Raw genomic sequence first — 22,162 nt, forward strand, 5'->3', positions numbered from 1 at the left:
TAATCATTCTACATGTGAATGATGATTATGTGACTGATTTACATTCACATGTAAATTGTGTTAATAACGATCGAAGAGCACCTTCTTGTGCTACTGAGTCTGTAATACGACGGGAATGTGAGATTGATTCATCGATCTGTACTGAAAAAGATCGAGCACAGAGATAATGTCTCGTGAATTTGCTCTAGGCTCCAGAGCAGGTTCATGTAAATTAGCTTAAAGAGCGTGCAAATATGTCAAAAGAGTCGTCCAGTTGCAAAACTCGTTAAGCGCCAGCCAGAATTTTTTACAGAAAATCAAAAAGAAACCTCCTTCGTCGAGCTGACCGCTTGGAATTTAAAGTTTTAACGGCATAATATTAACATTTTAACAAGCGTAAGCTCAAAAAAATACACTCCACAACAGCTTTCTTCACACTTTCTGTAAAAAAAATCTGGTTGGCGCTTAACGAGTTTTGCAACTGGACGACTCAAATATTATGTAATTTTTTTTTAATAACAGCTAAATCAAGGACATTTTCTGGATATTATGCGTAAGTGAACTCGGAAAGAAAAGCCATCTGGTTTACACCGGGAATAGAACCTACGTCGTCTTACAAACACAGCAAGTGCGCTACTATATGCCCAATGGAGATACGACCAGGCCTTTTTTTTTCAGAGGTCACCTCAACATAATATCCGGAAAATGTGTATTTTATTGATGTGTTGGGATGAGGAAAAGGATAAGAGCTCCCCTGTTGCTGCATCTTTAAAAAAACTCAAGCTCACTGCAGTGTGAGCAGTAATAACTTCAAAAATTATTACTGTTTATTTCTATTATACAAAAAACACGCGTCAGAAAATGCTTGTTTAATGTTTAGCATTATTTTTGAATAGCTGTAATTTGTATCAATTACTTCATGTTGAAAACTTTTACGATGATATTCATAAGTTTCTTCAAGATGATGTTTTCAAAACAAAAACCAATGAACAACCAGAAACACATTAGTGTAAGCGCAGTAAGCCTCTGAAGTCATGTTTCAAAAAACGTAAGCACGCATATTCCAAGAAATACTGTATACATGTATATAAACTGAAATTGTTTATTTTATTCATTTTTACAATTGTCTGTTAATGACAAACTGAAATGTATTGTTTGATAATCATGGTAACCAGCGTAAAGATTCCGAAATTCATTGATGAGTCCATTTAACCTTTGTTGTCTGACAGTTTTTTTGTCCATTTTGGGCATTCATCCCACTCTATCGAACTTTCAGTGTAGCCTATCGTTCGAGTCGGGTTCTGTTTGGCATACCGTATATGAAAAATGTGGCGTAGATCGGTCTAAAATTGCATATTTGTATAGAGAATATCTCTGCCACAATCAAACGCATTCTCTTGTATAGGCCTCGGATGACAATCTATATATAGTATATAAAATTGATTTTCTGGGCGTTTGAGTGTACCAATTTTATATACTTGTTTATAGATTGTCGTCCGAGGCCTATACAAGAGAATGCGTTTGATTATGGCGGAGATATTGTTTTACATTGTACAAAAATTAAGCAGTCGTGGGAGAATCAATGATAGCGGAAGGGAGTTTGTTCTAGTCAACTATGGTATGGGGAGAGGGAGGAAACAATGTTTATATACAACAGTTGGTAGAAGCATAAGTAAGATTCGATCTTCGGGGATGGTTTAGGTCAGCTCGAGAGTACTTATTCGATGCATAAATATCAACCATTATTATAGTTTCACCCAGTTCTTTGAATAAAACTCATTATATAGAAGACCAATAACTATTTCGTAAAGTACTAATACGTAATTATAGAAATAATCACAAAAGAAAAAAGTTGATAAAAAAAACTGTTTCATTATCTTCACAAAATTGAAGAACACCAATTTATAGGTTTAAATATCGAGTTTCCTTTAGAGCAGTGTTTCCCAAAGTGGGCAATATCGCCCCCTGGTGGACGATGAAGGGGGGCGATAGAAGCTGCGGGTATAACATAGGAAGGATCCTATGGGTTCGCTTGAGTTGGGGGACGATGAGAGAAACAGTTTCTCTGCAGAAGGAGGGGGTTGTAACGAAAAGTTTGGTAAACTAGGCTTTAGAGCAGCGTTTCTCAACCGGTGATCCGTGGAACCCTTGGGGCTCCTTGTGCACTCTCCATAGGCTCCGCAGCCGCTCGAGGAAAATTTAAAAAAAAAAAAAAAAACCATTAAAATTAAAAAAATAATTATAAATATTTTCAAATAGTAAAAATAAATCAGTAACTGATGAATAATTAAAAAATTGGCCTACGGAGCTTCGCCATAGAATTTTTTTACTTAAAAGGGCTCCGCTGGTCAAAAAAGGTTGAGAACCGCTGCTTTAGAGCGTAGTTTCTCAACCTATTTTTGTCCCATCGGCCCCTTCTTCAGAAATTTTTTCGCCCATCGCCCCCAACGCAATCTAACTCATAGGATCTTATGTTATACCCGTAGTCTCTACCGCCCCTCTGGAACATTCCATCGCCCGCAGTGGCGTTAACGCCCAAGTTGGGAACCACTGCTTTAGAGTATCTGAGTTAAAAATAATAATGCCGAGTTGTTGTGAAATAACCAATTTTATTACAACCAATTATGATGTAGAAGCCATTGGTGTATCATTAAAAAATATTCATTACATAAGCAGAACGTTTTCTGATATTTATCTAACCATTTAAGTACTTCCCTTCAATAGGCAAAGCTGCATATATCCGGTCACGAAAAACTTTTTTATTTCATCAATGACAAGCCCAGATATTTTGTACATCTGATTTCTCAATGGAACACATTTTCTCATTCCCCCTTTACTTTGCATCTGCTGGAAATGTAAAGAAAACCTATTTCATTAAAAAAAAGATATGGCATTTTGAAGGGAGTCTAGTGGTTTCTGCTATGCCGGTTAAAGGATTAATACGTTTTCTTATAACCATTTGTGATTTTAACTATTCTAACTAAAAGACCTCATTTGATATTAAAACAATTGTATATGACTTGAAAAAGCATCGGAAAAGTTTTAATATATATTAAAAATGAATTTTCAAACCTCTCTCGCTCTCTGGTAAGTTTCAAAACAACTTTCATTTCGGTTAAAGACCTCATCATACCTCTGCGCGAATTTACCTAGGGGGCCATTCAAGTATTACGTAAACAGATTTTCAGTCATTTTTGACCCCCCTCAACTTGTCAACAAAAGTCAGCGAAACACTGACCCTCCCCCCTCCCCCCCGTCAGCAAAATTTCGTCAGCAGCTTAGAATATTTCATATCTTCGAAAAGGGATGGTTGATGACGTAAGCAACCTTCAAACCCCCCTCCCCCCCCCCTTGTCATCAAAAGTCAGCTAATCCGAAACCTCCTCACCCCCCCCCTCTCTCGATGCTGACGTAATACTTGAATGACCCCTCTACGTCGTCCTAAAAAGCAATTGCCGTTAATGTCAGTACATGGTGAAAGAAGAGGAATGAGGAATGAAGAGTCCTTCTCAACGACACCACTCATCCCCACACTGCAGCATGGACACAGGAACTCCTCTAGAAGTTTAAGTGGGAACAGTTGAAGAGCATTCACTCTATAGCCCAGCCTTACCACCATCCCCCCTCCCCCACTGATTTTCACCTCTTCACAGGAATGAAGCTGTAGTTGAGAGGTCAGCTGTTTCAGAATTACGAGGAGCTGAAAACCAGAGCGTTATCGCAGCTATCAGCTACAGCTTAATTTGTCTGAAGAAGAAGCTGTTGCCATTTGAACTTCTGTAGGAGTTCCTCTATCCCCCTTTGCTGTGCTGGAACGAGCGTTGTCGGAAGACAACAATGCTCCTCTTTTGTTCCACATTGACAGCACTATATATTTTTCATGAGGACGTAAAGAAAACTCGTGCCAAAGTATGATAAATGCTTCAATCGAATATCAGTAATGTAGCAAATTAGCAGAGAGTTTTACCTACATATTGCATACAAAAAAAATTAATATTTCTTTTTGATTCCCACTTCAGCAGATCGTGAAATAAAAACGTATTTATTTATGTTTCTTGTTACTTGTGTGTATAGTATGACATCTCATATAAATAGATCGCTTACCTTCAAGAAGATAAAGTAACCACAAAACTTAGAATCAACGCAAATTTTATCTATTGATGAATCTATTGGGGTTATCTCAAAAAAAAAAAAAAAAAAATCATTGAACTAATTCGAAGCTCTCCTTTTTTTTGTCAACAAATGAACTTGCTAACCCTTTTCTTCTTTCTCTTTTGCAACATACGCAACCCTTTCGAGAAAATATTTCCTAACACTATACCGAGAAAAATGATATCGTTTTCTTGCGCTTAGCTAGATAAATACTTTTTTTTTTCATATATATATATTTTCCAACATGTTTTAATATCCCTAAGCGAATGTTTTTTGTTTACTCTTATATCGCCTACGTATGTATTACAGAGGTTTTATTATTTCACATCCGGACGATCCTATTATGTCTTTGATGTTTTCCTTCTTTCTTTTCCGTTGATCTCTTATTAGAAGTGATTCATTTTGGTATTTACATAGTTCTTAAAAATATGTATGTTTATGAGCTTAACATTGAAATCTGGTATGCCGACGTGCATAAAATAATCTTATCGTTCATCTATCGTTATTGCATCCATATGAATAAGAAAATTATAAATACTATGAACAACTAAATTACGGACTAATTTATTTTAAAGGCCTACATTAAACGACTCTGCATTAATGAAGCGCTAGAATGAATATCCTAAATGTTAATTCGACAAAGTTATTTGAACAGTTATGATTATTATCTAATTTACAGTTGCGTATTACGTAGTACTTGTAATAGAAATGAGTCTTTCGCACTTTCAATGTGAATTTCGTTTTATTTATTTCTTCCAAGAAGTTATCTAACTCATGTGAATATCACTAATTCCTCATACTACCATACACTATAGTATAAAATATACTTGTTATTGTTTTTGAAAAAACAGTATTTTCGAAGATTTTTTTTATTTTGTTTGTAGAAATGTTATTTAACGCAAAACTACTAATATAAAAACCATATTTATAAAATTAACCAATTTTTCTTTGAATGATTATTTATTGACTGCTAGCGATATAGCTAAGAGCTTATTATATTTATTTTACCTTTTCTTCTGAGAAATTCTAATTGAATGAAATGTTTTTCATTTAATTTTGATGCTAATAAAGATAAATTGCATTTAAGGATTGATTCGTCATTATATGACGAGATCCATCAGCAGGGTGCGTGAATATTCTACAGTTTGTCGAGTTCAATGGTGATCTATCATTTCTAACCATCTGGTTTTCATGGATATGAATAGCAATTCCTCTGGACACTTATATTAATATACCGCACCTGAAATAAAATTTCCTGTACCATTATATACCGGGTGCCTAATAAATTAGTAAATGTAAAGAATTTCATAACCATTGAAGTGGTTGGTTATTTGAATGTGGTTTACGAAAAAATTATTCTCACGAAAAAGTTTTTCTTTTTTTTTTGGTGCAAGAAAAAGAAGATTGGTTAAAATTTTTATTGATAGATTGTACGAGAGCAAATTACAGAATTCCAGGCCTGAAAACCTTTCTTATTAAAAAAAATTTATTTCCCGTGAGAATAACTTTTCCGTAAGCCGCATTCAAATGTACCAGTTCCTTCCAATGTATTCCAATTGTTATAGATTTTTAAACTATTTACGAATTTATGGGACACCCTTTATGTAAGAACTTTTCCTAACACTGAAATTCCAAAAAAAAAATAAGTTTTAAATATTTCAATTTTATTTCAAGATTTTGGTGACCATTTCGAGTATTTTTGAGTGGTATATGATGATTTCAGCTGGGGAAAAAGTTTTTTATAATAGTAAAATCAGTTTTTGTTTTATTAGACCGAAATAAAACTGCTTAGTTCTCTCGAATAACGAAAATGAACTTTTATTGGTATTATTTTCAATGATCTATCCATGATTAGAGTGGAAAATGGCGAGAAAACCTGTCAACACATCGGTGAGGCACGAAAATTAACAAAAGGCACAAAAAATGCACTACCATCCAGTTCATGAGAGCATTTAAAAAAAAAAGCTCAGCCTCTTAACCCTTTCTCACATAAATCGAAACTCAGCTGTTGCCTTTTGTGTGACGTCACACAATCACGTGGCTTTTCTTGGACTCCGATCAACTATTTACTTACTTTCTTATCTCGTCACCAACCATTCGTTCTGAGGAAACTATTCTGTCAGTCGACATGACTTCGTTTGAGTCGCAACGAGAGAGAGAGAGAGACACACACACACACACAGTGTAGTCGAAACAGTTAAAATTAGTTGAATTTAAAATAGAACTATCTAGAAAATGAAAACACACGGCTAAGCGAAATTAGTATCTACGATGAATGGGACCAGAATAATTATAGACGACTTGGTATGCAATTAACGTCATCAACGAGCTGCGCAAATAACGTCGATATTTGGATCGTTTCGATGAGCGCGCATACAATGTTATTGAAAGCTAGTGTTAACGAGAAGCTCTACGATATTAGAACATATAATGACTGATTAATATCGATATAAAGCATCACGTTTCAAAAATAAAAACTAATAAAATATTTTGTTTGAAAAATTTTATACTTCATTGAAGGGAAATATTGGAAAGCCTATATTTTGATCATAGTATTATTATTATTTTTTGGTTAGATTTCGAAATAATGTGAAATTTGTCGCTTTTCAGTTAAATTTTTTTAAATAACTTTTTGATTTTGAATAAAATTATTTTCAAACCAAGTATAACTTTTGATGTAATCACACACACATGTAAAAATTTTCTTTCGTGCAAAGTGGAATTGAATGTATGTTAACTCCTCGTTACTGAATATTGCAGCTCCAACGAGACACCTCCTTGAAGAAGGTGAACACGTTCTGTACTTCAAGTTCTCTGGCAGCATCACGACGTCTCACGTTCAATCAGCGCACCTTTGGGTATACGTCCGGCCTAACCATCTCGTACCACAGAGAAACGTCACTTTATTCCAAATTCTTCGGAACGCAAACAACGATTACCCTGAGCTGATCCAGGTATAAAAATATTCAAATATCGAAACTATAATATTCTCTAATCGTTATTGATCAGAGATATGTAATGAAATTATTTCGCCTCCATTATTGCACCATCACGTAGGTTTTTTTACCTTCTTCATATTCGTAAAAGCCATGCTAATATTTACTCTATAGCTTATTAGTCGCAACATAATTGTTTTCAAGAATGTATTTGTCATTTCTGTAAAACCACATACGCATAATAAAATTTAGATGCTATAATAGGGACATGATAACAGTATATGCATATTTTTTAAGGGAGCAGCAATCTAAGTATTACATACACAAGTGCAGTCGGCCCCGCTCAATCACACGATTCAACGATTCCGGCACACATTATCCGATTATGCGGGAACAATTCAACTGCCATTTTGCAACGTTAGTATAGTTCGCATATTCAAAACTGATGAAGGATCAACATTTAATAAAACTTCCTGAATAAAAAAAATGAAATGGAAATTATACTTAATTACAATGATCACAATAACTGATTTTTACTTTTCGTTAAGAAAGTTAGCGCCCTCTATAGGCTCAACACAGAAGAAAAATAAAGTGATTGAATGTACGTATTTGAAGATAATTTGGATTCTTGGAGGCCAGTACTTACTCTCAAATGTATATCTGATTTCAATATAACACATTCTCTATTAATTCCAAATATTTCATCCAATAAAAACGTTATGTGTTTAGTGGTTGATGTGTATAAACTGTTGACGTGTGAAGTGTAGTATTTGACCAAGCGGGGAACATTAACGTTGTCTCTATGCGAGAAATTTTTATGCCGGAGGATTTTTAAGCGGGCAATCCTTTTACCCGTTATCTCATTAAGCGGGGGTCGACTGTATTTCACGAACACACAATGAATAAAATTCATTCATACTATTATCCAACGCCCCAACCGACGTAGAGTTGTGGGCCCGACCCATTCAATTGAGACTACAGAGCAATAAAATTGTGTGTCCGAGTACGTGGTTTGAGTGCTGCACGAGCCGGTATGCAAGTCCAAATTAGCCATGTGTGCATAAGAACTTTGAAACAAAGAAAAAAAAATGAGTAGGAGGAGTTGGGGGGGGGGATAGGGAACTAATTATTCTGGCATCGTTTTAGTATTACGTACAGTGACCCTTGTTAGAGGCAAATGTCACGTAATGTCCCTGCATGAGGAAACGGAGACAAAGGTTAAAACATGCGTCGTCATATCCTACCACCTCCAACGAAATCTTTTCTAATGTTTGCCAAGGGATGGAGAAGAGGGGGGGGGGGAAGAATATTTCAATAAATCACTTTAATGGACTTATAGGTATAATAAATCAAGAATTCAGCATAATGAAGCGAGTCCATTCTAGGAAGAGAGCCTATTGCACCACAACTGCGAGACATCGTGTCTGGGATTTAATCGTTCCTTTTTGTAAAACTCCCGCTTGTACGAGATTTCCCCTGTTGCGTCTGTACATACACATATTGTCTTTTATTTTATTTTTTTTTATTCTTCATTATACTTCGATCTCGTTGCAATAATGTCGTTACGGACGATGTCCAAATGTCACGCAAACGACCTGGGTCCACGAACCTTGCCCCCTCAAAAAAGTGTGTAAGTTTGGTTTTTTTTTTGTGAACGGGAAAAGCAGGGGAAGAAAAGCGGCATCGATTCCCAAAAATAATATGTATATAATAAAAAATTTCTTGTTGGATATGTACCGAGGGCAAGTGCACCTAATATGTGCACTACAAGAAAAGTACCGAAACGAACGAGACTCGGCGGCTCCTGTGAGTGTCGGTCCCATTGCGCCTTAATAACCATCGTGGTTGCATACCTCCCTTTTTTTTGAGATAATATAGGAAAAAATACATATATATTGATAAAAATCTTCGATCGTGTAAAAAAAAAAAAAGATGATAAAGTACAGAAAAAAAGGAGGAGGGAGAGAATGTATTGTAATAAAGGAAGAGAGAGAAGTTCTTCTCTAGTTGTTGCTATGGACCTATAGTGTTGTTCACTTTTGCTTCTCTTACCTAGATAAAAAAATAACAGTCGAGAAAAACTGTTCCGTTTTTAGATTTCGATTCATCTGAATTGTTACTGGAGGGGGAAAAATATTTGAAAAAAGAAAAATAGACTTCCTTTTTCCCATGCATACTTCTGTAATATGAGTTCTGTTTACTGTGGTGCTTGTTGTTTCCTATAATTTTTGCTTATGTGACTGCAGTAAGTTGTTGAGGATTCTGTGGGGTTTGGGGATCATCTACTGATGTTTCTTTTCTATCTTACGTACGTTATTTATTCTTTATTATTATTATTATTATTAACCCCTGATGCAACGAGAAAAAGAATGGAAAACGAAAGTAAAAACTTCGTGCAACTCGTATATAAAATGATGGTGCTTTTTGATTCCTTTCTGCATGAATGTCATTTCGATTAGGGCATTTAATGCGTGTTAACGTGAATTTTTCTATACCCTCCCTTGAACAAGGAAGGATGGATGTTGTCCTGTCGTTCTCAACGACAACGCTCGTCCCCACACTGCAGCAGGACACAATGCCCTGACATGTCCTGAATTCTCAGAAAAATCGCCAACGAAAAATGCAAATTGTATTTTCCATGCATTTGCCTTTTCCGTTGGGGATTTTTCTGAGTATTAATAAGCAAAGTTTACCTACTCTTCCACGTGTCCTGAATGTCTATGAATGCCCCGCGGATTCTCGCACCTTCTGACAAATGAGGCTGTAGTTGGGAGGTTAGCAGTTTCAGAATGAGGAGCTGAAAATAGAAGGAAACGGTCGGCTCTGTGATCAACTACAGATTTATTTGCAGAGGTGGAAATCAGCAGTTGAGAACGAAGTTCACGGTATACGATACGTGCATTTTCATTTGAACTTGCGGGAAATTCCTGTGTCCGTGCTGCTGTGGGGAAGCAGGCTTTGTCGTAGAAAAAGACAACATTCTTCCTCACTTTTTTTTTCCGTGCATTGATGAGGAGGTGTTCGAGGAAAGCAGAGGAGAGAAATTGTGTCTAAATAAAAGATTTGTGCTTCCATCGAAGTATTGGTTATACAAGGAAATAGCACAGAGATACCAAAATATTATATGTAACTTACATATAATGTTTGCGTATCAATTTCTATTTTTCATTCATATTTTTTTTACTTCGAACTCTCCGATAAGCCTAGGATATTATACAATATTAGAGTTTTTAATAGGTTCTTCCGAAGTTACTGTCGCTCTGAATGAGAGGAATAATTTTTCTGTGGATTGCTGTGGCAACCACTGAGTACATCACGCCCATTTCGTGATCAAATCACTGACACCACTCAAAGAAAACGGAAGCGGACTTCTGAAAGATTAAGGGCATTGCTGGTTTCAAGTTATATATAGCGTTAATTTTTTTTACTATTTTAATTATTGTTGTTTCTTGAATCTTTCTTTTCTCCTCTCTATTTTTCGTAATCAGGTCAGGAGAAAAACCATCGACCGAAGCTCGAAACACGGGCACTGGATAGTGTTCGACGTGAAAAAATTTATTCTTCATTGGTTCAGGCATCCCAAAGATAACAACGGATTCCTTATCAGGTCCTCAAGTCCGGATCCGACGGAGTTTGTCCTGGATTACCTGGAAGAAACGAAAGAAAGTGCGGTATGTGTTAACTAATCAACTCTCTCCTCATACACAGTTGTTGTTTATTTCTTAACGAAGTGATGAAAACCTATAAGAAATTGATATATCTCCTTTGCATTAGTTGACGATTCTTCTATTAAACGAAGCTTTCGGATTGCTATAATGACCTTCGTGTAATTAAATCGCGGTATGTCCCACTGCTCCTACACGCACAGTATTGTGAAGGCAACAGTCTTGAGTTCTTAAATATACATGACTAGCCCGATGTCATTTAAGAAATTCTTTCACCAGACTTCGTATTCTTTCAGTCAAAATTTTCGGATAGGTCGTTTGTCAGTCACAAATAACTGGATAGGAAGTCGTTATCGTCTTCGTGTAGATTGGTTATTCTTTCAGTTTGGAACCTTCAGCTAATAATAGGTCTTTTTAAAATCGATTTTCTTATTCTCCGTGATTTGAGAACTTGTGCATACACGCAGAAAAGGAAATCTGATCCCGTTTGCTCTTTTGTTGCTTGAATGGTATCCGTTGTAGAAAATACTAACGTCCAAAACTTGTGAATGAGTCCCTGTGTCCGTGCTGCATAGTGAGACTGGGCGTTGTCACAGAGAATACAGTAGGGTCATAGAGTATTTGGCAACTTCGTTTCTTGATCAGTTAGGCGAGGCGCACATCGGTTAGACGCGATATGACAAGACAGCTTTGAAAAAGCTTAGTCGTTGTTGTTCACGTTGATTTATATGGCGGAACGCACACCGGTTAGTCAGACATATTGAAACGTTGCGTCATATAGATTAAATGTGAACAACATTGACTAAGCTTGTCAAAGCTGTCTTGCCTAACCGACATGGGCGCAGATACGGCGGGGTGGGGGGGGGGGGCGAGGGGGGCATTGACCCCCCAGCGTCAAAGGTGAAGTTGACTGATCTAATGTATATATGCATGTATGAATTGACATCATCATCGTGGCCCCCCCCCCAGACTTCCAAGTCTATCTCCGCCTATGCTAACCGGTGTGGTAAATTGCTTGAAGATATGCTTTTAGGATTTGTATTCACCAATTTGCATTTATTGGGAAGGGTTGGGGGATTTATGTTTGAAAAAAAAAATGAAGGATTTGTGATCGCTTCAAGTTATGCATTTTTATTTTTTAATGTCTTTCTTATTGATTTTTTTTAGAGGCCGTTCGTCGATATCAAAGTCGAGAAGCAGAAGCACAGGCGAAGCAAGAGGATGATCGGCCTAAACTGTGAAGAGAATTCCAACGAGGTCAGATGTTGCCGCTATCCTTTGACGGTGGATTTCGAAGAATTCGGTTGGGATTGGATCATAGCGCCGAAGCGATACGAAGCTAACTATTGCAGCGGCGAATGCCCGTACGTTTTCCTGCAAAAGTATCCGCACACCCATCTGGTCCAGCAAGCCAACCCACAAGGTTCTGCTGGTCCTTGCTGCGCACCAAGGAAGATGTCCTCCATCTCGATGCTTTACTTCGACGAGGATCATAACATCATTTACGGCATGCTACCGGGAATGGTAGTAGATAGGTGTGGCTGCTCGTAGTTAGACTTATAACAAATTTTTTTAGGCCGATTTTTTATTAAATGGGGATTTAAAAAAAAAATAAATTAATAAATTGTCTTTCGATTGACTTCAAGTACATTTTACGGTGAAAAAAAAAATCTCCCTCTCATTCTGTGATGTTTTCTGCATGAAACTCGTGATGATCTAGAAAAAAAAAATGATGGTAAATATAGTCTGTGGCGCTTTCGATTCGTAGTACTTTCTGTTGATGTTGTTGTTGTTTTTCAATGTCTTAACGCTACAGTACAGCAGCTATTCTTTACCATCGAACACAACTTGCACGTTGGTAAAGCAAGAATGCGCCATCGTACTCTATGTATAGGATTTTGTTCTTTCTTTTTTCAAAAGCCTATGTACTTCGAATTACCCGTAGGAGAGGCTTCTTAAGTACGTGAGCGACTCTATTTGGGGGTGAAAGTTAAGATTTCTACCCGAAGTACCACCGGTAGTGCGAATCGACTCGATACACGCACTTCATTGTAGCTGCTGCATTGATTGTAGATGCATAGTTTTCCTTTCTTTTTGGAAGACTATTTTCACTGATCAAATTTAGGCGAATTATAATGTATCCGCTGACTATATATGAATTCCGGTAATAGAAGACACGTTTGTACGGAAATATATAGTACTTTACGCATGTGAACATGAAAGAAATGTTACAGTGATGTGATTCTTTGCTGATGAGAAAAAAACTATAATTTTGTTTAATTTTTTTTTTGTAGTTTCAAGATGGCGTTAAGTTCGTGTTTATTTGTTTTTAAATATGTGCTGGTTATGTATTTATTTTTGAATTTTGTTTCTTGCGTTTACAGGATTTTTTTTTTCTATTCGTTTGTTTGTTTATAATGAATTCGTATGTTTCATGAGATGGACAAAAACGCAAACTCGGAATTATTGTTGTGAAGGAACTTCTGGTACGATGAAATATGATTACTGGTTCGATATTTATGGTTGTATTGCGACCTGAAGGTTCTGGTAATTTTATTTTGACCCGTGTTTAGTGCATTTATTCGTGAAGAGATATTTTATGTAATTTAAATAGATACAGGTATCTCAAGTGTATGATAAATTCATACGATGTCAATGAATCATTTTCGCATAACTTTGTAATGCAAAAATCGGAAATGCTTTGTTGTAATACTTTTGAACGTACAATAAGCATATTATCGTTGCGATTGATCAACTGGTGGATGGGGAGGAGGGGGGGGGAGGGCAGAAAATGTTTCTTACCGAGAAATTTGGAGTTACAAACCTTCAAAAAAAACATTTCTCCTGACAGAAATTGATTGAAATATCATTCAAAAGATATTTTCTTTCAGCATTTTGATTTTTACCTAAATAATAGAAATTTCCCTAATTTTTGGTAGGCTTATCTCCCCACTTCCTTATACGCATGTGCGAGTGATGGAATTTAACGTACGCCTTGTGTGATCAGGCTGAAGTTATAGAGGTCTGTTGGTACAAATTAGAACAGAATATGAAGAGAGCCTCGAGCAACATTTACCAGCATGTAAATTCCAATTTATGTAAAAAACCTGTGATTCATTTTGATATTTAATAGAATTTTTTTAATTGATCAAAATATAATACACGCATTTCTTTTTTTTACCCCTAGCAACTCTGGTCATTGACCAGCAAACTTTTTGGTTTAATGGCTACCTCGAGATTCAAAAAATCTGCATTCGCTCACACTGAATTTCGAAAATTTACGCGCTCTTCTCCATAATTCAGTATTTCTCAAAGTATGGGTTTGTCACAGTGAGCTTCCCATAATAGTGTGTGCCTATTCAAAACCATGAAAGGGTTATTTTCGAGACTATTCTGGAGTGTCCTGGATAAGCAATGACTAGGGCAAGGGAGTCGCTGGTGGCAAAAGTTTGAGAACCACTACCGTAGCTCTACATCTATCGTGAGCGGGGTGCATAAAATATATATTATTGATGAGCAATTTCGACTCCCTTGCGTCTTCCCTAGGAAAAATTCTCGAAGGACGCGCGTTCAACCGTTAGACTAACTCGCAATAACCGATTCTCTGTAGCTTTACCTACGCAGGAATAGATCAGAGACTGAAATCAGTATGGTGTCCGTAAAAATGTTTCGTTAGATGATAACTATGAGTATTAGAGCTCTTTGGAACCTCCAGGCTGACTTATTTGCTATATTTGAGCAGAGTATGGTGTCGTTATTATCGCTATAACCAATCGGTGTTACCTACACTGCCTTCTTTTTATCTATTAGACGTGAATTTGAACAAAAAACTGGTTTTCTTGCTCCAAGATGGCGGACGATGAGATCTCTCGCCTCTGTTGGCGCCTTACTCTTAGTAATAAAGACTTTCATCTCCGTGTCGACTTATGTGATATAAGCAATGGTGCCGAGTTCATCGTTTAATGTAACTCATTTAATCATTGTATTGTGCTCTGAAAAATACAATGGTGAAATGCCGAACATAACACTTATGTCAATGGCGTTGATGGGGGTTATATATTTCGTTGAAGACTTATCATCAATACATGATTGATGGGCATGTTTCATTCCAGGCTTAGTAAAAAAAACTAGAACGTATTAAACATGATATGCACATTGCATTCTATAATATTTTGATTCTACACAATCAGTGTGCAATTTTTGAAAAGGTTATTCATTACAAGGGTAATTATATTATCCTCTTCACAATTGAGCCAAAACTGACTAGTAAAATTTTTTTATTAATATGTGTTTATTGTATGTTAAAATGCCCTTTAAGAAGAATAAGAAAAAAATTGAATTAGTTAATTAATTAGTTTGAATCGATATCTTTACTAAGACCATATATATTATGTGTACCTCAGGTGTTCACTTGAAAAAAGAATCATTAGGCTGGGATTACACTACAAACGGTTTCGAAAAGTTCTTTTATAAAACTTGAAAAATGCAACCAATCAGTTTATTGATTACATTCTCTCTAGAATATAACCGATGCGGCGTTCATTGGTTGCATTTTTCAAGTTTTATAAAATAATTTTTACAAAACATTTAAAGTGTAATACCAGCTTAACAAACTGCTAAACATAAGGAGTACAGATATGTGTACCTCTGGAGCAAAGAGATTATAATATTTATCGAAATTGGGGTGCTTATCTAGCACAGCTTACATTAAAGAAATATTATGAGACAATTCGATTATATATCGATTAATCAGCATCCCAGATTAACTATATCTCCCAAGGGACCTCCTGTTTGGAGCAAAACAATTTAATAAGCTATTCGTGATATACCACCATATAAAAGTGATAAGCTTCGTGATCTTGTTAATCGCTTGCACTGCCGTTTTATGAGAGAATAATTGGGATAAAGGAGACTGGTGATGTATACGCTCATACAACCTACTGCCAAGGGTATAGCGACTTGACTGACAGCTTGGTGTTTCTTTCGTCCTTCTACTCGCTATGCTGTTGTTATTTAAACGAGAGAATTTTTCATAATAAAAACTACTCGATATAAGAAGAAAATAATAATCTTTCATATGCATATATTAGACAAGAAATTCTGTATTTTATAATAAATCGTTTTTTAAATGTAATAATGGAATTTTTTTTCTCCAGTTATATGTCATATTTGTAAAACAATTATGCGTCTTAATGGAGAAAATTACCAGTCGGTTATGCAAAATATCACAATTATTGTTTTCAATATTTTTGAATATTATCGTTGATTCGGTAGATAAAACTATATTACATTATGTAAAAATTATTTCAAATATTTCACTGCAAATGTCCCCATAGCGCCTTGAAGTTCTGTTCGTACTGCATCTATACCGGCTGCGAAAGCTTCAAATGATGTTGTAATCAAATTTTTCTAGCAATGAAGAATTTTCTAGCAGTGGTTGAAATAAAAATGTCATTTCTTTTTTGATCATCGTTAAAGTAGGAATATAACTCTGTAATCTTAGTTCGTGTAAAATTATAGGTACAACTCTCTACTATTTTCCTTTTTGACTTGCATTTCGATAAGGCATCTTGCATGTCTCGGCAAAAGTTTTGCTATAAGGCTTCCGCAAAAGTTTTTTTGCAGAGCCGCCAATGCCTATTCATAAGAATGAGAGAAGACTAATTTTGTCCTCCTCCACGACAACGCACGTCCTCATACTGCTGTAAGAACGCAGGAACTCTTCTACAAGTTGAATAGAAACAGTTAAAACAACCGCCATATTGCGCAGACTTTGTCTCCATGTGCTTTTCACCTCTTTCAGAAAAATAAAGGTTGTAGTTGAGATGTGTGCGATTAAGCCAACAAAATCACTTTGACGAAGTCCAGGTGACTGGAAAACAAGCGAAGATGTCCTGAGTCCTTGCTACAGTATGGAGGCGAGCATTGTCGAGGAGAAAGACAACATTAGTCTACGCTTCTCGTGTACTATATTAATATTGGCAATAGCTTTCTTTGAAGAGGGAATTGGGAAAACTCAAGGTAAGATATTATAAATACCTAAATCTGTATGGCGATTGTTCAAAAAAATTGGTCGAGAGTTATACCTACATATATCGTAACATATATTTGCATATTAATTTTGTATAATTCGTTTTTATTATTGATTCTCTGTTCACCGGACGTTGAAAGGAAGTAACCTTTGTATATTTACGGCAATACGGTAGTATATCATTTGGCCGGGATTACACTATAAACGTTTGATAAAAGATTTTCATAAAAATTGAAAAATTCAACCAATAACAGTATTGGTAACAAACATTCTAGCAAATGCAATCGATCACCTTATAAAATTTTTATAAATGAACTTTTATGAAAGTTTAACAGTGTAATCCCGGCCTTAGATCAAATTCGGTTAAAATGAATTTGCCCCAATTGAAATGATAGTTATAATGAAATTCTAATTTCACGTAAATTTTCTGATATATTATACTCTGATATATATTCTGATAATAATATTTCGTTATTTCAATGTATTGTGGGGGGGATAGAAATAAATTATTTGAGATATTTTCGAGTGGATTTTTGTTGTCTGAGATCCATATCAAAATTGGTCAATTAGTGAATATATACATGTAATTGGTCAAATATGTTTTAAGGTCAGTAAGTAGTAAAAATGGATTTTTTTTAAATCTTATTTTTCCTCTTCGAAATGAGCTTCATTTATTGGGATATTTTTTTTTTCTTTTTGTGTTGCAGTGATGTATGTAAATGAATTTTGAGAATGGTACAAAGAGGATCAAAGAGAAACACACGTATATATATATATATATATATATATATACCTATAAGCGTATGTTTAATGTGCAGAAAAGATCTCTTTTTGTATTTTTATTCCCTATATGTCTATGTGATGTACGTTTCCGTCGAAATTTCAATATACATGATGAGGAAAAGAGGGGAAAAAATACTCTCATGTTGATAATTCATGCACCAAAAAAAAGGCATGTATTTTTCAACACAGCGCTTTAAAATAAAAGTGTAAAAATATGAAAATGTGAAAGTGTAGAATGTTGTCTTGTATGTACGTATGTTATAACAAAGGTGAGAAAGACCGAATTATGGACTCGAATTTTTCTGTGCGTTTTTGTGTCTTATTTTTCTTTTTTCAATGCATATGTATAATTTCGAAACTGCAATGTTTGAAATATCGAGTGATTTGAAATGATATAGATGTTGATTTCGTTGCATTATTGTAGTTTTTTTTTTTTCTGGAAATTTTTTTTTTTCTTCTGTATATGTCTGCATGTGCTGAGAAAAAAAAAAAGTAATTAAATTGTCTGTTTTGTATTTCGTGTACGCACAAGTTTCTTTCTATATTACATAAGTATATGTATGTATGCTATCGTGGCAAGATGAAGTTTCGTTGTGTTGATGGAAATTGTATGTATATGGAAATCGATGATGAAGAAGACAAAAAAAAAGAGATCAATTAAATGAGAGTGATAATAAATTTTTAGTTTTATATAATAGTGTCGAGTGTTTGAATGAATCTACTTTTCTCGCATAGCATAATGAGGTTTGTTAAACCTTTGAAGTGATATATTCGATGTACTATCTGCCCCGCTATAACAAATGTCCAACCTATAGAAAATAAAACTTTCCGTGACAAAAATTTCTCCCTCAAATATATCGTTAAACGTTTTGACGTTTTTGACCATCCCGTTTTATGGAATAGTTTAAAAAAAAAATTTGGACATAATGCAGTGAGAGAGAGAGGGGGGGTGGGGGAATTTTTCAGACTCACGTGAAGCAAAATGCTGATAAAATTGAAGAAGAATGACGAAAAGATATGTTTGGACAGAAAATGGAAAAGAAAGCTTAGTTGCAATCAAGTTCTCTGCGGTTTCGTTCTCTAAAAGACTTGTACCAATCATGTCATGGTCATGTTAAAAAGCGAAGAAAATACCAAATTGTTTCTGTATGTCAGAGGAGAGATGTATAGATGGTACAGCAGAAATAATATTTAATGTCTAAGACTGAAGGATGTTCGCCCTGGACTGGAGTATGCTGTAAGGTTTTGGATACCATACCTACAGATGGACATAGACTTGATTGAATGGGGTGTAGAGAAGAGCCTACGCGTGTTTTTGAATATGTTTACATTGGATGAACGCAGATGTCGGGGAAATATGATCGAAGTGCTCAAAATTTTCACCGGGATGGCTAGGATGGACCATGAACTATTAGTACACCGTCAATCGACTGCTTTTACAAGGGGACACCAGTGTCGATTGGTAAAGTACAATTCTAGCTTATGGTGTCGCTGGGAATCTTTCTCTAATAGAGTTGTTAATAAATGGAATAGCTAACCGCCGGGGGTAGTAAATTCAAACACAATTGATACTTTTAAAAAAGAATACGATAAACATGTTGGGGTAAATCGAGAAGCTCTATCCATACTTAGAATAAGACAACCACATAAGTATTCTTTATGGGCATTGTACAATATTTCATCATGTATATATATTTTTTGTAATTGCATTTTTAATTGGGTTGCTATTCTTTTTCTCAGCCTCCTCGTTGAGCATTTTGCCTGTTGTGGCATTGCATTTCTATTTTATATTTCTATTCTATATTGCAGCAGAAATCAGGTCCTATATTCATACTATTTGTAATAAATGGCTCCAGAATATTTCAGATTCAACTTCAGATGTAATTTTTACTTGAGATGAAAAAATTCTGTTTAACATCTATGCCAAATGAGTCTGTTACTGGAGAAAATGAGAAAATTCCAAGACTCTCAAGAAAAATAGAGATCGTGTAACCTTGTTCTTTCTACTTTAGAACAACCGCCTCGTTTCAGCCTATTTTGATTAGCGAAAGAAAATTTAACGAACTTAAAAAACGCACTCTTTTGAATTTGCAATGCAGTAAGCCAACATACAAAATAAAGGGATATTTAGTTCAAGTGCAGGATGTTCACAATCAAGTTTACTTTGTTTGAACAGTATAAAGACGTAACTATTCATCAGAAAGCCATGAAACTATGGAAAAATTTTAATGAAGAGATAGGATAGAAATAAATGAAAAAATGACTTCTGACATTCATCCCTAGGAGGCATTTTCTCAACCAAATACTGTTCGCACCAATGATCCTTATGAAGCATCACAGCAGATATATAAACTTGCTCAGCTGAATCGTTTTATAACTCCCATATGTTCACAAATCGAATTGACAACGAACTCACAAGAACGTCAAACTCTCTTAGGAAAACAGTGATTCGACACCAGAACCTTAGAAATTATTCATTAGTTCTTCAAGAGATTCTTCTTAATAGCTTAAAGAATTCACCTAATACCTTTATCAAGAGATTTCCGAAGTTCCATTTTCTTCTTCTTCTTCTTTTTTAATACCGTCACGGCTGTAGAGAGCTCATAGGAATTTTAGACAGTTTGTAGTATTTACTTTAATTTTAATGCTCAATTTATTCCAGAAGCTTACTCTCTTAATTAATGTTGTTTTTTAATGACCTTCTTTAGTTTCAGTTATATTAATCGTTTTGCACGTTGATTAAACTGTTCCCTGCTTAATGGATATTATGTGCTGGAACCGTTAAATTCTTTTAAGCCAACCAACTGTATATAGAGGACGGATCAGTTACAAATGGTATGGACTAGTCGAAGTTCATGTTGAGGAACAGATGGCAAAGAAGAAAGTCTTTTTAAATGCGGTCAACGGAACAGAGACCACAGCATCCTATTGCGCTATTGTTATGTTCCCATGGGTTTCCCCTCATACCCAGAGAAAGTAGCAGTAGCAAGGGGAATGGCGCAGAATGCGTATGTTACTAGGTATGTATGTTTGCTTGCTTACTTGCATGCATACATACATAAATCGTCGCCAAAATCTCAGGTATTATTACGAAGTCGAGCATGATAAGAGGGATGGTTCAAGAAAACGGGAAAGAAAAGTTTCGGCCCCAGTTACAAGAACCTCTCTCTCTCTCTCTCTCTCTCTCTCTTATTTTATTTTTTGCTGGGAAGAAAAATGTATTCGAGTACGCGCGTATATATAGGGCACCCATTCACTTTAGGTTCCCTTATATTTTTATTATTATTATATTTTGTACGAGCTAAGAAAAGGGGGCAGCAGGTACCATTTCCTTGATAACCACCGGCTACTTTTCTGTGTGTGGATCTCACGGTCACCGCGAGTTTGAAGGAAGGGATCAAAGTTCAAGGTCGATTCCCACGATCTCTGAAACCCGGAGATGTTCAATAACTCCCTCCAACATCCTCGAGTTCCATTTCAGCACTTATTGTCCCACACAACAAATTTTGGCATATTGCAATCCCCTCACACACACATTCCCCTGTTATATTACATTTCGTCCCTCCAGAAGAAGAAGAAAAACAATTGTAATTCTCAAATTGATTGTGACCTTAGTGGAAAGGAAAAACTTTTTAATGGGCAAAAAATGCTAATACCAACAGGGTTCTAACTCCATTAGACATCCTTATAATCCACTCCTCAAGATAATTCTACTATTTAAGCCAGTCGAACTAATCAAGTCTACAAAAGAAATTATTCCAAGCACTGTACACGTGAACAACTGCTCCGGGAGGGACTTCGTGTGTTATCATCGCTGTCAATCGCTATCATATACCCTATAACAGAGGGTGACCAAAACAGTAATTATTACAACACAGAGAAGTTCCACTATTGACTTTCGTAATAGAACTACCTTAGTACTTGCACCAGACTTGAAGATTGAAGAAGATTAAATATACCGATTCCCACTAGGATTCAAATTCGATTCCTTAAAATATTTCCTATAATTCTCTCCTTCTATCGAATCGGGCGATAAATACTGACTTGATCAAATTTTGCTTCAAAGTTCGAAATTCAAATGTTTCACTGCAATGACATATCTTAAGAAACTGAAATTATTATTTTTTAAATAATTATATTGAATTTTGAAGAAATTTCGGAAGATTGTTTTGAATAACCATCTCCCTCAATTAACCGATCGTAACAATGCTCCGAAAAAACGAAACTTCCTCGCACATCGAGTTTTAATGTTGAAACTGAAGTTACCCTTAGCTTATCGATGAGAGAGTTATCTACAATCTTATGGAATCTTCACATTTTGTTATAGTTATTAAAACTAGAGTGGCATTGTTGGATTTGTCGTGAGACTGTCTATGAGTCGACACCATTGTCTTCTATTTGCGTTGCGAACCTCTTAAGATAATAGTATCTTAAAAGGTTCGCAACGTAAAACGATTTCGTTACGAATGTGGGCCGTGAGTCTGGTGCTCGGACCAGAATAGGTATTGAAACGAAAGTGGTACCATTGGATTTGTCGACGAGATCGACCCACAGACATCAAAAACTGTGAAAAATTCTGAATACTTCTTGAGATATTAGCGTTCAGTTGATTTCGT

At 35.6% G+C, this 22,162-nt stretch overlaps 1 protein-coding gene across 1 annotated transcript in view; it reads left to right on the top strand.

Moving 5' to 3' along the window:
- LOC149071191 (growth/differentiation factor 8-like) overlaps nucleotides 1–18,230 on the top strand; it is a 47,927-nt gene extending 29,697 nt beyond the window's left edge. Inside the window, exons 2-4 of the mRNA XM_089248135.1 lie at nucleotides 6,892–7,085; nucleotides 10,556–10,738; nucleotides 11,900–18,230. Of these exons, the coding sequence (XP_089104261.1) occupies nucleotides 6,892–7,085; nucleotides 10,556–10,738; nucleotides 11,900–12,283 (761 nt within the window). The 3' untranslated portion in view covers nucleotides 12,284–18,230. The remainder of the gene's footprint in view (nucleotides 1–6,891; nucleotides 7,086–10,555; nucleotides 10,739–11,899) is intronic.
- Nucleotides 18,231–22,162: the final 3,932 nt, after the last annotated feature.

The sequence above is a fragment of the Pholcus phalangioides genome, unplaced genomic scaffold (assembly GCF_987345545.1).
Source record: "Pholcus phalangioides strain wild (caught in Gottingen) unplaced genomic scaffold, Ppha-v1.0 ptg000019l_1, whole genome shotgun sequence".
NCBI classification, from domain to species: domain Eukaryota; kingdom Metazoa; phylum Arthropoda; class Arachnida; order Araneae; family Pholcidae; genus Pholcus; species Pholcus phalangioides.